General features: G+C 41.0%; 2 protein-coding genes across 2 annotated transcripts; one reads left to right on the forward strand and one right to left on the reverse strand.

Moving 5' to 3' along the window:
• Window positions 1–3,033: 3,033 nt before the first annotated feature.
• On the reverse strand, window positions 3,034–6,898 carry LOC310761611 (uncharacterized protein). Its single transcript, XM_083611787.1, has 3 exons — window positions 6,704–6,898; window positions 5,469–5,589; window positions 3,034–4,093 (listed from the first exon to the last, which is right to left on the reverse strand). The coding sequence occupies exons 1-3, from the start codon at window positions 6,771–6,773 to the stop codon at window positions 3,952–3,954; spliced, it is 333 nt and encodes a 110-aa protein (XP_083467913.1). The 5' UTR covers window positions 6,774–6,898; the 3' UTR covers window positions 3,034–3,951.
• A 4,056-nt stretch (window positions 6,899–10,954) lies between these two features.
• Window positions 10,955–14,586, forward strand: LOC310761810 (lymphotactin-like). Its single transcript, XM_083611999.1, has 3 exons — window positions 10,955–11,148; window positions 11,813–11,930; window positions 13,193–14,586. The coding sequence occupies exons 1-3, from the start codon at window positions 11,079–11,081 to the stop codon at window positions 13,323–13,325; spliced, it is 321 nt and encodes a 106-aa protein (XP_083468125.1). The 5' UTR covers window positions 10,955–11,078; the 3' UTR covers window positions 13,326–14,586.
• The last annotated feature ends 1,496 nt before the right edge of the window (window positions 14,587–16,082 follow it).

Genomic DNA, 16,082 nt, shown 5'->3' on the forward strand with positions numbered 1-16,082 from the left:
TGTGTTTCCCCAGACACTCTGGGCGGCTTCTGATGAAAGATTAAAAATACATTAAAATGTCAGACATTAAAAACTTCCCTAAACAGGACTGCCTTCAGATGTCTTCTAAACGTCAGATAGTTGTTTATCTCTTTGACTTCTGATGGGAGGGCATTCCACAGGGCGGGCGCCACTACCGAGAAGGTATTTTATTCATTTCCTCCTTGAAATCAGACCAATGGTACCATTTGCTCACTCGTAATTTACCATTTTTTATTAGTAGAATTGCACTTAAGTAAAAAAAGCATTCTTTTTTAAAAAAAACATCTGCTTCTGCTTAAAGTAATTTTTAAAAAGGCAAAACTCTGACTATGATGACATGTAGTATGATATTATTTATTTACAAAAAAATACTTGTAATGGTATTTACAATACCATTACAAAAAATATCATAGCAGTTTACAAAAAATTATATATACACATTAAAATTACAAATCACCAGCCAACTATTACAGAAATCTTTTTTATTCGTTGTCTGCATGAGCCTGGCTCATCAGCAAATGTTCAAAGGGTAACATAGAAGATGCCTGCTGAATGTCTGTTGGAAGTGCCATTCTAATTCCCCATAATACCCTGGAGCAACACTACATTGGGTGCATTGGGGGAAATTGAAATGGTTCTACCTGCATCCAGTGCTGATTCTGTTAGTTTCTGTTTCCTCACTGAGCAGCTGCTTGCAGTCACAGGACTGTTTACATTCCACAGAGTCCAGATACTGTTGGATTCTCACAGGAAAGGGAGACGGGATGTGACGTTACTGGTTTCCTGTTTCCTTTGTTCTTTCGTTTTCTTTGTTCAGTTGCTCTCTGCTTCTCACAGAGAGAAGATGTATATTTCTTTGCTCCCTGCATAGCTTAGTAATAAAGCATGGCGAGTAGCCCATACTATCTCATCCTTCCGTTGTGGACTTTGTTGTTTTAATGCTCTGCTGGGCTCAAAGGAAGATGAGCCATATCAGCTCGGACGACCGGAGCTGAATTTCTAATAGATTCCAAGCACTGCTGTTGCTGCTCATTGATGCTAGAGGTGACCAAAATAGAAGAAGAGTCTCTACAGGGCCCCTAGAAAGCCAGAGCTGGACCTATTTATGTGCTTGCATTAGGGATTTTATAATTATTTGATCCTAGTGGAAGAAGTGGTAGTAGATGTTCTATTTAATATGTGGAACTTAAATTTGTAACCTCAGTGTGGCTGATTTTATGTTATTGCTGATGTTGGCACTTAATGTATTAAACGGTATGGAAACGTCAGTATATTCTGTCCCTAGTGAAATCTGCAAGGTGGGCAGGGAAACCCAAGAGTTCGGGCAGGGAAGCAGAACCATGGACAGCTCCACATGAAGCTGAGAGGAATTCAGGTGAGGTGGCTATGGGCATCCCAAAGCAGCAGACCGTGGTGTTACTCCAGCAATGGTCTGGGCCCAAATGAAGATTTAAATGTATAGCAGGAGGATCAAATCTACTGGCACCACCACCACCTAGGGGGCCATTGCTGCTTAAAGCATCATGATAGATTCCTCAGGCAATAGCTGAGGGACCTACGGAGACTTTGGTTCTGCCAGCATTTCAATAATGGCAACCTTGGAAGAGGACAGAGCAACCTCCAGAGGATGTGTAGATGGCAGCTCCTGGGATTCACCTCACCTGGAGGTCCCTGTCAGAGCAGTGTCTTCTGGAGTTTGCTCCAGTTGCAAGTTCTCCCTCCTCTTCAGCATCCTTATACCCTCCTCTGGCCTTTGCTCATGACACTGTTACACATATTTGTTATTGAACTTGTGTGTGTGTCCCTTTTAGATTCGTGCTGGTTCATGCGTTCCCAATTCTGCTGCTCACAGTATGGAATCAAAGCATGACAAGCTTCTGAAATGCTTTAATTAATTGTCTGTCTCTATAGCATCCTTATGTTTTTAACTCTCCCCTCGCCCAGGACTTCTGTGTGTGAGACAGGAACTGACACTAATATCTGCTCTCTCCGGAATCATTTTTTACTAGGGACTTTATGACAGTTATGAAGGGGGCAATATATTCCTAGGCAATGCAGCATTATAATTCCTGCCTACTATCTCCTCACCACCCCCTTGCAAGTCACCATACATCACTACTAGAAAAAATCTGGCTAGAGATATTTCTTGCTGCTTAACTTTGTGTTAGCTGGCTATGCATTCATTGCTCACAGACAGTGGTATTTCTAAAAGTAAGAATGCTGGAGGGGGGGAAATATATATACATTTGGAGGACACATTTGCTTCAGATTGGTTTTGCAGGCAACTCTGTTAAATCCACACTTTCTTTGGAGGAGGGGGAGGATGAACTAAAACACAGCTATCCTTCAGAATTTGCACTTATTCAGATTTTGCAATGCAGCTCTCCAAACAACGTTTACAAAATGCATCTATGAGGAGGAAATGTGCTTCAAAAATGGATGTATTTGTAAAAATAACAGACAAAAATGCATTCACGCTAGGGAAAACTGCTTGCAAATATGTATACACTAGACAAAATTATATAAAAATGTGTCTGTTAGGATAAATTCACACTAAAAGGCTGCTGAATTGCTAAGGTTTTCTTAAGAAAAAAATGCAAATTTCTGAAGAAATGTGGCAAACTGAACAAGATTGGAAAAATAATATATTCAACAGCTTCACAAAGCAAAATGGGAAAATGTGTATGTGAGGAATAGAAGGATCTGTCAATTTCTGTTTATTTTTTCCAATCTTGTTCAGTTTGCCATAGATCACTGTGACAAAAGTGGCACATTATAGCTAGGAGATGTGTCATACTCCTTTTGGCCGCTTGCTGACTATGTCTCTAGAATATATCAGACCTTTGCAGGAGACCTCCCTCTGAATGAATCCTAAATTACTAGACCTGAATATATATATATATATATATATATATATATATATATATATATATATATATATATTTAATGTGTGATGGAATAGAAAAAAACATAGAAAATAATCCTGGAACTATGGGGTGACCTCATATTTATTTATTTATTCATTCATTCATGTGGGTATTATATACACTTATACACTTTACATCAACAAAAATGATCCCAGGTCAGTATACAATAAAATACAATAAAAATACAATAAAAACAACAGTAAAATTGCAACACTGTTAAAACAGCAGTATGTGAACCAAAAATCTAAAAGGCTTTGCAGAATGAAAAATATCTGTGTGGTGTCTCAAGGATGACAGAGCAAGTGCTAGGCAGGCTTCTCTAGGAAAGGAATGCCATAATCAGGGTGCAACAAAACAACAGAGCATATAAAATATGGAAACGATCAGGGATTAGATCTGGGAGGGATAAGAGCATAGAAAATGATAATATATTGGTCTGTCTAGCTAAGCATTGTCTACACAGACTGGCAGAAACTCTCCATGGTTTCAGGAGGTACCAGGAATTGAACCTGGGACCTTCTGCTTCCAAGACGTATTCTCTACCACTGAGCTATCATCATTCCCTTTGATGTGCCCTGTACAGCTAGCTAAAATTGAAATTATTGAATGAGCTGATGTCTTATAATAATTATAAATAAAGAATACTAAAGCAATTAAGACGAAAGGCAGCAGTCCATGGCCTGTGTTCACTCGGCTTTGCTTGACTGGAGGAAGGCATTCCAAACTATGTTGTTTCAGAAACTATATTTCCTGGTCCACAGGTGACCTGGTGGTTCGACATTGTTTGATTACTGATTATTTAATTTCTATACCGCATAGTTTATTAAAGATATCTCTAAGCGGTGTACAGAAAACAGAAGCAACAACAGACAAGTTAAGCAAAATATTGCAAAAATACACAGTAACATAAAAATGGTACATTAATGCAAAGTTACTGAGATATATATAAATCAATATCAATTCATTTTCTTTCTGACACACCCTTCTTCTGACATGCTGAAGTCTAGCTGGACATGATCTGAGGACTAGATATGCTCATTGTGGTTCTGTGGACTTTGTTTTTTCTGTCCACGTAGTGAATGATGTTCTTCACCCAGGGACGTTCAAGCTTCGCACAGACCCTGGAACCATCTCTTAATGTTAATCTGCAAGACAACAAAAGGCAAGCCAATGCAAATAAGTTATGCGGCTTATATTCTCGTTCATAGTCCAAAACATCTGGAGGGCACCAGGTGAGGGAAGGCTGTTCTACCCGTAGCTTGGATGCATGTTTGTCACATTATGGGGGTAAGCAGCTTTGTGTGGGGATATGCTTGCAAGGGGAAAATGGTCTTAAAAATATAATGCTGGTCTAAATGAACTTTAGTCCGTCTCAGCAAGGTCTAGTTTTAGTTTTTCTTATGTTCTTTCTCTGAGACCTTGAACATTCCCATGCATATATGGCGGCCATTCAAGATGCTTGAATGTTGTGGGGACTACACCTCCCATGATGCCTAGCCACCACAGATGCATGGCACATGCACAGATGGAACCAATGCTTGCGTTATGAGGTGATGACCCTCCCGAGTCTTCTCTATCACACATATATACACTGCTCTAATATTACCTATTATTAACCCTTTGTTTTTCCTCATGGAATGAAATTTCGCCCCCCTCAGCTTACTTGCTACTTTACAGTTGAAGACTAGACAATATACCCTAGCATTACATTGCAGAAGAGAGCTGTGATCATGATGAGATAAGCTGATGTTAGCAATCGCTGCTTAAGTGTGCTAGGATAAGTGCTAACAAGGCCTGGACCTGATCTTTATAATATAAGATTGATTTATAACTATACTTGTAAGAGTTAATAAGAATCTGTATAAAGGTAAAGGGACCCCTGACCATTAGGTCCAGTCGGGACCAACCCTGGGTTGTGGCGCTCATCTCGCTTTATTGGCCAAGGGAGCCAACGTACAGCTTCCGGGTCATGTGGCCAGCATGATTAAGCCACTTCTGGCGAACCAGAGCAGCTCACGGAAATGCTGTTTACCTTCCCGCCGGAGCAGTACCTATTTATCTACTTGCACTTTGACGTGCTTTCGAACTGCTAGGTTGGCAGGAGCTGGGACTGAGCAATGGGAGCTCACCCCGTCGTGGGGATTCGAACCACCAACCTTCTGATCGGCAAGTCCTAGGCTCTGTGGTTTAACCCACAGCACCACCTGCGTCCCTTTAAGAATCTGTATAGTCAGCACTTATTTAGTAGGAATTAGTGAAATGTCACATGCTTGGTAAACGTTTTGGAGGAAGGAACTATTTGATTTATAGAGGTAAGCCCTGAGTAGGGTCCCATGGTTGGGTCTTCGGTGTTGAATGCTTACCTATCCTTTAAGTGCATTCTAGGATGGCATGAGAGTCTGCCATTAGCCACCCAGCTGTCCCCCTTTTGATGTTCATAAGAATTCTTCTGGCTGTATATGACCTAAATCATTATAAGGCCACAAGAATATGCCAAAATAATAGCAAACAGATACTCACATTGCATCTTTCACTAGTCCATGTTCCAGCTTCTCGTAATCAACAACTCTTTGCTTCTTGATTGGTTTTTCACGATACCACTTACAGACACTTCGTGGCCTGGTCTGAGACCCAAGGCTTCCTTAAAAAGACATAAAATAGGAGGGGGGAAATGAAGCTTTCACTTTTATTTTATTTTTTGTTTTCCTTAAAGTATAATCCCACCATGTGATGTGCAATCCATTGCAGATTACCAGTCTGGAAGAGGAAGTTTGAAATTGCATCAAGAAGCAGAGAGGTGGTTCATGTTCTCATCAGAGTATGTTGCTCAGTATCAGCTATGCCCAGAACCCTTTTTGTTGAATATAAGGGAGCTCTGGACCCAGCTGAAAGAACAGAAAGCACCTGGCACACATTTAAAGGGGCAAACAGGTTGTAATGGTCAAGGGTCTGGAAACCAAGCCGTATGAGGAATTGTAGAGTTGGGATCCCTGCCAACTCTACAATTCTATGATTCTATGATCACAACAAAAATGTGGATAATAAGAACAACAGTACATGATTTTATCTTCCACAAAGCTGGAAATGCTTCAGGGATGCAACAGAATCAGTAGAGAGTTGCCACACCTGGAATCAACAAATGTGCCAGTGTTGGTTTTGCTTAGTTTCTAATTTTTCCAGTCTTAAGTTCAGTCCTCTACATTTCTATAGCAGTTTGCTTTTTTTTAAGTCCTCATGAACATTCGCCATCACTTTAAGGATAATTTCTCATATTATGCACATTTATTATGTGGTTTTGCCTAATATACACATCTTGCAAACCTATTTTCCCCAACAAAACAATTTTTTGTATGTTGTTTTTGCTAATATAGGCATTTTATGCACACTTTATCCCAGCATGTGCATTTTTGCACTGCATCGGGGGAACTGCATTGCAAAATTCAGAGTATTTCAAAGGGTGTCTGTTTCACTTGACCTATTGAATTGGAATGTGCAAATTAGGTAGGCTCTCCTTTAAATTTGAAGCAAATCTAACTTCTCCCCATCTCCACCTGCACACACATATATCATACTTTATCATCATCCATAAAACAAGACCTTGTATCTGTTTCAGGAACTGGATACACAATAAAACGGATTAGGGTTCTGGCAGCACTGAAAGCTGTTTTGCCACTATCTAAAGCAATGTAAGGATTTTACCCCAAAAAGCAATTTGGATGCTACTGCTGAATAGAAGAATAAAATCACACACATACCTCTTATAATGCATACACTGAAGAGCTCAAGGAAAGCAATGGCAAGAATGGCTGCCATATAGAATTTCATGGTTGGACCTTTCCTCAGGTGATGAGAGTGCAAGTAACTCAAGACTCCCTTCACCAGACCTTTATAGGTCACTGGACATTTCCTGTGCAAGTGGCGTAATGGGGAGGATGAGAGGCAGTTGATCATTTTTGTCCAACAAAACTTTTCTGTGCTGTCACTCACCAGAAGCTTTTTTCCTGTTACGATATGGTCACTTTCTAACATTTCACTGGTTAGTATTATTTCAGGCACAGAAAAAAAGTGTGGTGGAAACCGACCCAGTGACATCACTAAGCTGTATGTGAAGCCACATAAACCAGAGCGAAAACTCAGCTCAGAAAGCCAGCTCATAGAAACAGATGACCTATGGTGGGACTAGAAAACCCCAGACCTGAAAGATAAATGCATCCCACCAAAGCTCTCAGTCTGGCCCTCAGGATAGTCCTTAGGTCACACCCCTTACCTGCCCTGCCCTGCCTCCTTTGGGTGCTTTTGGATGGCTGGACCATGTCCTTGATAATCTGATAATGATAGAATGAAAGTCACAGGAAACAGTGGTGTCTTCATGAAATATGGTTTTATTCACACCTTTAAACAGACTGTGTGTAAGATGGAAGGGTTTGCAGCATTAACACTCCAACAGAGTTTGTTCTCCCATTAGATATCTAGGTGGTTTCCCAATGCCATTACACTGGATTCTCACAGAACAGAATTGGGCACCTGTGTGTTCCCAGCTTCAGCTGCAAGTTGAGATTGGTCCCAGGTCTATTGTTCTCTTACACAGCAGTAAGGAACCTATATCAGCTCAAGGGCCGCATTCCCTTCTGGGTGGAGAAATGAATTTAAATTGTATGTTTCTATAGTAGGCTAGTTTCTACATGCACATAAAAATGCACACCTGTCCTCCATCCAGGCAAGAATGAGGCATGATCAGAGTTCAAGGACACATTCCAGTCAGGTAAAAGCTCATCTTTTGGAAGCATCTCCAGAGACTAGTTTCTGTGGCAGCCAGTCATCTATAGTCTAAAAGATACAAGGACTTTGTGAAAGCCATTAACTTAACGAAGGGGTTTGTTTTGAACATTTTAGCAGTCTCTTTTTCTACAGAATCTCATCCTACAGGTGTAAAACAACAGGATTGGAGGGGACACCGAAGATGACAACCAGGTTAACTCCCAATCCCATGATAATATAATAATCACACACACACACACACACACACACACACACGAGTTAAGTCCAGTCAAAGGCGACTATAGGGTGCAGCGCTCATCTCGCTTTCAGGCCGAGGGAACCAGTGTTTGTTCACAGACAGCTTTCTGGGTCATGTGGCCAGCATGACTAAACCGCTTCTGGTGCAGCGGAACCCAGTGACGGAAACCAGACCGTACAGAAACGGCTTTTATCTTCCCACCGCAGTGGTACCTATTTATCTACTTGCACTGGTATGCTTTCAAACTGCTAAGTTGGCAGGAGCTGGGACAGAGCAACAGAAGCTCACCCCGTTGTGCAGATTCAAACCGCTGACCTTCCAGTCAGCAAGCCCAAGAGGCTCAGTGGTTTAGACCACAGCGCCACCTGCTCCCCTATTCAGCACTCTAAGGGAATGCATCTCCATGTAATTTCATGGCAGACTCTAGAGCTACACAGACTAGACACAGACACTTGTTCCTAATTATATCCTTGATGTCATCAGGTGGAAAAGCAAGATGTCAACAAAGTGTCCATGAATTGCTGGTATTTGCTCATATTGTAAAGATAAAACTACTTCTGGAAATTGCCCCAACAAATGTTTATAGATATTGTCGATTAGCCTGATGAAAACAGGCATCAACAATACCTAGAACAGGGTATGTGGATGTTTCATCTTATAATTATAAATCAGAAAAATTGTAATATTAAGGGTTCTTTTTAATTATATGGGTTTTTTAAGAGATCTAATAAGAGTATTTGAAATTAAATGTACATTTTTTAAATACCAAAGCTCATCTTTCACTTTTTTAAACTCCTGTCACTTACAGCACATAAGGTGTACATATCTGTCAGGGTGCTGTCAGCGGCTCCCAGCTAGTTGCCCAGGAAAGTATAAAGACAAGGAAAAGGCTCTTACAGTCCTTTTTTTATTTCAAACTTTACAGAGACAGTCTAGAGAACCCAGCTTCTGGGATAATGGCGTTGTCCCGAGTGAATCTCCACCCCCCTTCTCTCCCACTTCCTCATTCGTCGTCGTTGTCATCTCCTCTACGGGTGCCACTAAGTGCCCTCTGTCTTCGATCTCTTTACTCTCCTATTTTTAAGGCTCGCCGGGTTCTGGGAGATGGTGGGTCTGGAATGCTTTCTAGTGACAATGTGTCAGCCAGCTGCTGCTCCAGCTCTGCCTGCTGCTCCACTCCTCTCCCCACTTCCCCCCTCATATGCCTCTGAGCTATGAACTCCCGTAAACCACTGTTGTAAATCTCTACTGTCTTCCTCTTCCTCCACCCTGGAAGGGTCAGGATGGGGAGGCAGTCTCCACCACTCCTCCTCCTCTGCCCAGCCCCTGACAATATCTTCACCTTTCATTCATCTCATGGATGGAGTACCTGTGACCTTCCACATGTTGGACTACACTCCCATAATCTTTGGCCATTGGCTATGTTGGTAGGGCTGATGGGAGTTCAACAACATCTGGAGGGGGCTGCAAGTTGACCACTCCTGATCTAGGCCCTTGTTTGCATCAGTGGTATTTTCTTCCAAAAGCATCCAATAAGTACTGTGCTCTAGAGATTTTAGCGTTTGCATCCCAAGTAGGGATATCTTTCTTATTCAGAAGTTTAGCCCCTTTAATATGCACAGCTGCCCATGGAAACATTTTCCAAAAGCCATTAATTTCTGCATATATTTCACACTGCTTTACCTCTTTCTTTCAGCCTCACCTACAAAACAAATTCAGTGTGGGTGATGACTGAACCAATGTTAAGGTACTTGAACATCATTACCATATTTTTTGCTCCATAAGATGCACGCGACCATACGACGCACCTAGTTTTTAGAGGAGGAAAACAAGAAAGAAAAAATATTCTGAACGAAACAGTGGATGTATGATTTTTGTGGTTCATGCTTTCCCAGAATTATTTTAGAACCTTACAGGTCCATCACATATGATAGAAGGCGCCTTCCATTTGCTTACATTTCCAGCAGATATTTGCACTTGTCTTATACATTTTTGCAAGCTTACTAGGAGTCAAATACCACCGGTAAATCATTTTCATATCATTTTCTTTCAGCGTACAACATGCTGAGAATTTCACCACCGCCCAAGCCTCCCTTACCTGGATTGTGCAGCGGTGCCTGGCAGCAACAATGGCAAATTCTGGCGAGATCTTGTGAGATCTCACTGAGCTCTTGCAAGATCTTACAGAGCTCATGAGATCTTGTGAGATTTCAGGAAGATTTCACAAGATCTTGCTAGCCTAATACTGTTATTAAACCAACTAGATTTAGTGGTATTATGCATAGGGTTTCCATGTTGGGTTGCAGCTAGCACTGTCGGCAGGGTAAGGTCCTGGCACTTACACGACCTCCCACTACTGACATTGCTGGTGCTGGCAGGGTTGAGTAAGGTTGGCACAGTGCAAACACACTGGTGCAGTGATGCTTCGGAATACCAATTGCCCTCCCCCAGGATATGTCATTCCCTCTCCAACCTGGTTTTCTTCTCCCCACCCCAGTCAGTTGGCCTTCCCTGGCTACTGAGCACACTCAGTCCACATTGGCCTGCTTTTGGTTTCCACAGTCCTGCCAATATTTTCCTTGTGCGTGAGACAGTGGTGCTGGTTTGCTCCCACGGCCAACAGTACTCACACCCGATCATTAGAACTGGAGCGAGTGATGATCTTTGAAGTCCTGTTATGGTTCTCCATTGGTACACATGAGCCTCTTTTCTGAGCTACACATTTCCCCCCTGATTTGTGTGGTGCATTGTGGCTCCGCTGAGCAGCATCGAGATGAAACCATAGACACATTACTGGTTTCCACTGCAGAGAAAGAACTTTCTTTTGTTCCTAAAATAAAACTGACTTTTGAAGTGCTAAAGCAGTAACCACATTGTGGCAGGAAAAAGCTGTCGATGAGGGGCTAGCAGAGATAAAGGTTTCCCCCCCCCCTTCACCTGACTAGAAAAAAACCAAACCTGAAGTGTGTTCTCAGATTTTCCGCCTCTCATCCTCCCCATTACGCCTCTTGCTCAGGAAGGGTCCAGGAAGGAAGGGTCCAGAGAGCTATAAAAATCTGCTGAGGGGAACCCTTAGTTACTTGTAGTCCCATCACCTCAGGAAAGGATCAAACATGAAACTCTACACAGCAGCCATTCTGACCATCGCTTTTTTCGAGCTCTTCAGTGTATATATTATTACAGGTATGTTTAAAATATTATTAATAATAGTCGTATGTTCTTTTCATATCCTGGGAAGCGTAGTTTGTTAAGGGTGCCAAGAGTTGTTTGAATACTTTTATTTCCCACTCTGAGCTACGATTTGCAGAGCAGTTTAACAATCCATCTCCACACTGGGAATTCTGAGAACTGTACTTCTCAGAGGATAAATAGGGGACTCCTAATGATAATTTCCATGTGGATGCTGAAATCTTTTTCTGCGCACCTATGTTCCTACCTGGATTGATAAAAGCTGAGAAATGTTTTCCTTGCAGTAGAAGTGCAGTTTTCAGGGGGGGGGGGGAGAGAGAGATTTCAATCACCACCCTAAATGAGTAACAGTTGTGCCTTATTGTATTGTAAATCCAATAGCTAGGAGACCAACAGGAATCAGAATCACTTGCAGACATGCAAGAACAAAAGCCCTATAAGGAACCCCTTTATTTTTTTGTATTTTAAAGTTGTTTTACACTTTTCAATAGCGTGTTTTAATATTAACGGAGGTTTTTAAATTGTTGTAACCTGCCCTGAGATATTAGGGTGAGGGGAAGGAAATAAGTTCTAATTCTAATAATAATGATGATGATGATGATGATGATGTTCCTGATTATTTGATGCCAGTTAAACTTATATTTTATCTCTTTTTAAGGAACGCTTGGATCTCAGACTATGGCACTCGACTCCTGTATAACCTTGGAGACAAATGAAATGAACATCCGAAGATTTGCTAGTTATACAACCCAAACAAGACCAGTAAAAGCTGTGATGTAAGTATCTTGCCTAATCTTCAACTGTAAAGTAGCCTACAAGTCTGAAGAAAGAGACATGCTTGCGTGACTTTCCAAAGAAACACAGATTCCAGTTAGAAGTAGTAGTATTACCAGTGTATACTATGCAATGTTCATTCCATGTTCTATCTGATAACTGTCTAGGTGGGTGACCAAATATGTGATTAATATAGGAGACTATTGCATCATGGCTATGCTCTGCCTCCCTATCAGAGGCAGCATGCTCTTGCCCTCGGGTCCCAATTGCATGCTTCCCATGGCACCTGCTTGGCCACTGCAAGAACAGGATGCTGGACTAATAATAATAATAATAATAATAATAATAATAATAATAAATTTATTTATACTCCACCCTTCCCGGCCAAAGCCAGGCTCAGGGTAGCTAACACGAGTAAAATTACAATAAAAACACAATAGGAAAAAATACTAATTTAAAATACTAATTTAAAATAACGCCCTCCCATCAGATGTCAAAGCGATAAACAACTACCTGACATTCAGAAGACATCTTAAGGCAGCCCTGTTCAGGGAAGTTTTTAATGTGTGACATTTTTGTGTATTTTTGGTCTCTGTGGAAGCCGCCCAGAGTGGCTGGGGAAACCCAGCCAGATGGGTGGGGTACAAATAATAAATTATTACTATTATTATTATTAGATGGGCCATTGGCCTGATCCAGCAGGCTCTTCTTGTGTTCTTGTTTTAAGTGGAGGCATCTAATGGCGTCCAGCATTCATCATTCAAACTTCCAACCTATTACTGACACCAATCCAACCGGAAGCCAATAAAATTTTAGCTGCAATCCTTTGCAAGTCTACTTGCACACCAGTGTGGTGTAGTGGTTAGGAGCGGTAGTCACCTAATCTGGGGAACCGGGTTCGTGTCTCCGCTCCTCCACATGCAGCTGCTGGGTGACCTTGGGCTAGTCACACTTCTTTGAAGTCTCTCAGCCCCACTTACCTCACAGAGTGTTTGTTGTGGGGGAGGAAGGGAAAGGAGATTGTTAGCCGCTTTGAGACTCCTGAAGGGGAGTGAAAGGCGGGATATCAAATCCAAACTCTTCTTCTTCTTCTTCTACTCAGAAATAAGTCTCATTGAGTCCCATTGTGCTGGATTCCACTTGCTCCTAGTGGACACAGAACAGCTGCCCAAAGCACTGTGTTTCACATTTCACACAGAAATACAATCCACAATAATTCTTTAACAAAATTAAACTTAGTGATTTGCTTTCTATTCTCTTGCAGCTTAATCACCAGAAGAGGTGTCAAGGTCTGTGTGCCACATGATCTTCCATGGGTGACAAAAACCATGAACTACTTGGACCAAAAAAAGGCAATACAACAAAGAAGAACAACATCTAGGAAGATGACCAGCTAAGCTGCCGCACATCAAATCATCAATAGCTGCTCATAACTTTGGCTAATTCCTGACTGGAAATAAAGTTACTGAACTGATGTAGTTTCACTGGAATCTATTCATCCATCAAAGCAATGCTGATGCAATTACAGCATTTTAATGCTGCCTTTAGTCTTAATTATTTTAGGATAACCTTTTTTATTTATTGAAAGAAGGCAGCTCTTTCAATATTTTCAATTGAAGCTGTTTTCAGTGTTTGGGGAGTACTGATTCAGAGTTTCCCTTTTCATCATATTGTTTCTCTGGTTTATAGTGTCCTTCGAAGACAATATTAATGTAGAGTGTTGTATGATTGCATACAACTTATTGTTCCCCTGTTAGGATGGATGAGGGCTTCCTGTGCTTAAGATATCACTGATTATACAAACATAAACCCCAGGGGATGCTGGGGGTTGGGGGGAGAGGAGCCCTAGAAACCAATCTGGCACTTACAAAATGATGAGGCCCCCATGGATATTCAGAATGTCCTTTTATCTCATGAACCTTCATGTGAATAGCCAGATTTCTAGGTAAAGCTCATCACTCTTCCACAGTGCCAGTTAGCAAAAGAGTTTTTGCACTACCTAGGTCACTAGGATACTTATGGCTGTAACAGCCTCATATATGGTTGAGCAAATATATGAGGAAATAGCTAATAGAAGGAAAGCAATATCAAGAAAGAAATCAAGGACAGGCCTGTTTATTAACACGGATGTGGACTTATGTATTGGAATAAATAGAACGAGCTGCCTGTAATTCAAATTTGTGCTTTCTTCATCTGGTTCATGTTTAGTACATGATCACTGGAAACTTTCGTGGAATGTATAATACTGTCGCTTGCTGCTATTCTTCAAAATTGTATACCTTTTCGTTTCCTTGATTTTTTGAGGCGACTGTCATCTGTTTTGAAGAACTTTAAAAAATTAATCAACTAACTTCCTGTCATTGGATCCATTTGCTGATCAAACTAAACGTTACAGCAACAGAATACAGGTGACAGTGAGAATATTTGAAAAAGATAGCTATTATTGTTTTTGGTCAAGAGTACAAAAAGAATAATGCCACACAATCTTTTGAAGAGCATCTTAAATGTCTTAGCTGAATGAAGAGATATACTTATTTTAATTCAAAGACATTCATGTGAACTTAGTTGTTCATTCAGTTGTTGGTTTTACAACACTTGGGATCAAATTACTTTTACCATGCTTTTACTATGCACTTAATAAATCAGTCCTTTGAATGATATTTTATATCTTTTGTTTATTAACAATAAGTAGAATCTACCAGGAAGTGCTTTTGTACAAATCCCATTGAAATCTTAACAAGAACATAGTAGTCATTTCATCTCTTTACTACTTGCTCGGGGTTTTTTCAGTTACAACATGGTGTAACAGAACACAAGAAAAATCTGATGAAATGTTTGGTACTGCCAGTGTGTGTGTGTGTAGATAGATGATAGATAGATAGATAGATAGATAGATAGATAGATGATAGATGATAGATGATAGATAGATAGATAGATAGATAGATAGATAGATAGATAGATAGATGATAGATAGATAGACAGATGACATAGAGAGAGAGAGAGGGAGAGGGAGAGAGAGAGAGGGCGAGAGAGGGAGATGATAGATAGATAACAAGTTCCATCTTATTCCTAGTTTTTTACCCGTTCAAACAGGTAAGGCATGGCAACCAAATGAAACAGCCTTTATCCACTTTGCTGAGGTCTGAGAGTTTAATTATTTCAAACATTCACAAAGAGTGGGGCATTCAACAGCTTTTACTATGCTCAGTGACTCTGACTGGATAGTTATCGGTCTTTTTCTGCCTTGGAATCTCTGACTGTGAAAATACCAGCCATATGCACTGTTAACACAGCACACCAGTTTCATCCACCTCCAAACCAGTTTAATTGACCTTATCCAAGTTCTTTCTTTTAAGGAAGGAGGGGAAGGAGAATCAAGTTCAAACAAGCACGACGCCAAAGTCCTTTGCCCGGATGGTACTCTTTGAAATTATGCCTCGGAGGCTCTGCACTTTCTGGCGTCTGTGTGAGGTTGGTTCAGACTGGACAGGGAATTAGTGAACCAGAAAAGAAGTGCTTAGGTTTCTTCAGCGTGCGCCAGCTAGAGGAATAGGCTAGCATCTTCAGACATAAAACACACAATAATTTCCAGAGTTGGTCTAGTAGAAAATTAAATCTCTGTACAAAGTGTAGGTTAATCCTCTTCTTCCAAGGTTGCCAAACAATATGTCAAAAGACTTGCACAAGGAACTGCTGTCAGGATTGAATTGCTATTTACTACAAGTTCATATTAGGGGCTGCATATATATGCACGGTCACAAAGAAGCATCAGTTCCACTCATGTATACTGACTAAACTCTTTTTAAAAGAGGGGGGAACAAATCTACCCATGATATGTGGAAGCCCAGCAACATCCCCATGAGACTTGCCTTTATACAGTGGTACCTTGGTTCTTGAACGGCTTAGCTGTTGAACAGATCAGCTCCCAAATGCCACAAAGCCGGAAGTGTTCCAGTTTGCGAACATTTTTTGGAAGCCAAATGTCCGACACGGCTTCTGATTGAGTCCAGGAAGCTCCTGCAGCCAATCAGAAGCCATGCCTTGATTTTCGAACAGTTTTGGGAGTTGAATGGACTCCTGGAATGGATTAAGTTTGAGAACCAAGGTACCACTGTATTTGTAATGATTAATTATCTCAATGTTAATTATATTTA

This window comes from Podarcis filfolensis (assembly GCF_964270895.1).
Source record: "Podarcis filfolensis genome assembly, chromosome: 4".
NCBI lineage: Eukaryota > Metazoa > Chordata > Lepidosauria > Squamata > Lacertidae > Podarcis > Podarcis filfolensis.

What these genes read in the sequence shown, in the direction of transcription:
- LOC310761810 (XM_083611999.1), top strand. Translation starts at nt 11,079, where the DNA reads ATGAAACTCTACACAGCAGCCATTCTGACCATCGCTTTTTTCGAGCTC. An exon ending in CAGTGTATATATTATTACAG is followed by an intron (nt 11,149 to 11,812) that starts GTATGTTTAAAA and finishes TCTCTTTTTAAG; the next exon opens with GAACGCTTGGATCTCAGACT. An exon ending in AGACCAGTAAAAGCTGTGAT is followed by an intron (nt 11,931 to 13,192) that starts GTAAGTATCTTG and finishes ATTCTCTTGCAG; the next exon opens with CTTAATCACCAGAAGAGGTG.
- LOC310761611 (XM_083611787.1), bottom strand. Translation starts at nt 6,773, where the DNA reads ATGAAATTCTATATGGCAGCCATTCTTGCCATTGCTTTCCTTGAGCTC. An exon ending in CAGTGTATGCATTATAAGAG is followed by an intron (nt 5,590 to 6,703) that starts GTATGTGTGTGA and finishes TGTCTTTTTAAG; the next exon opens with GAAGCCTTGGGTCTCAGACC. An exon ending in GGACTAGTGAAAGATGCAAT is followed by an intron (nt 4,094 to 5,468) that starts GTGAGTATCTGT and finishes GTTGTCTTGCAG; the next exon opens with ATTAACATTAAGAGATGGTT.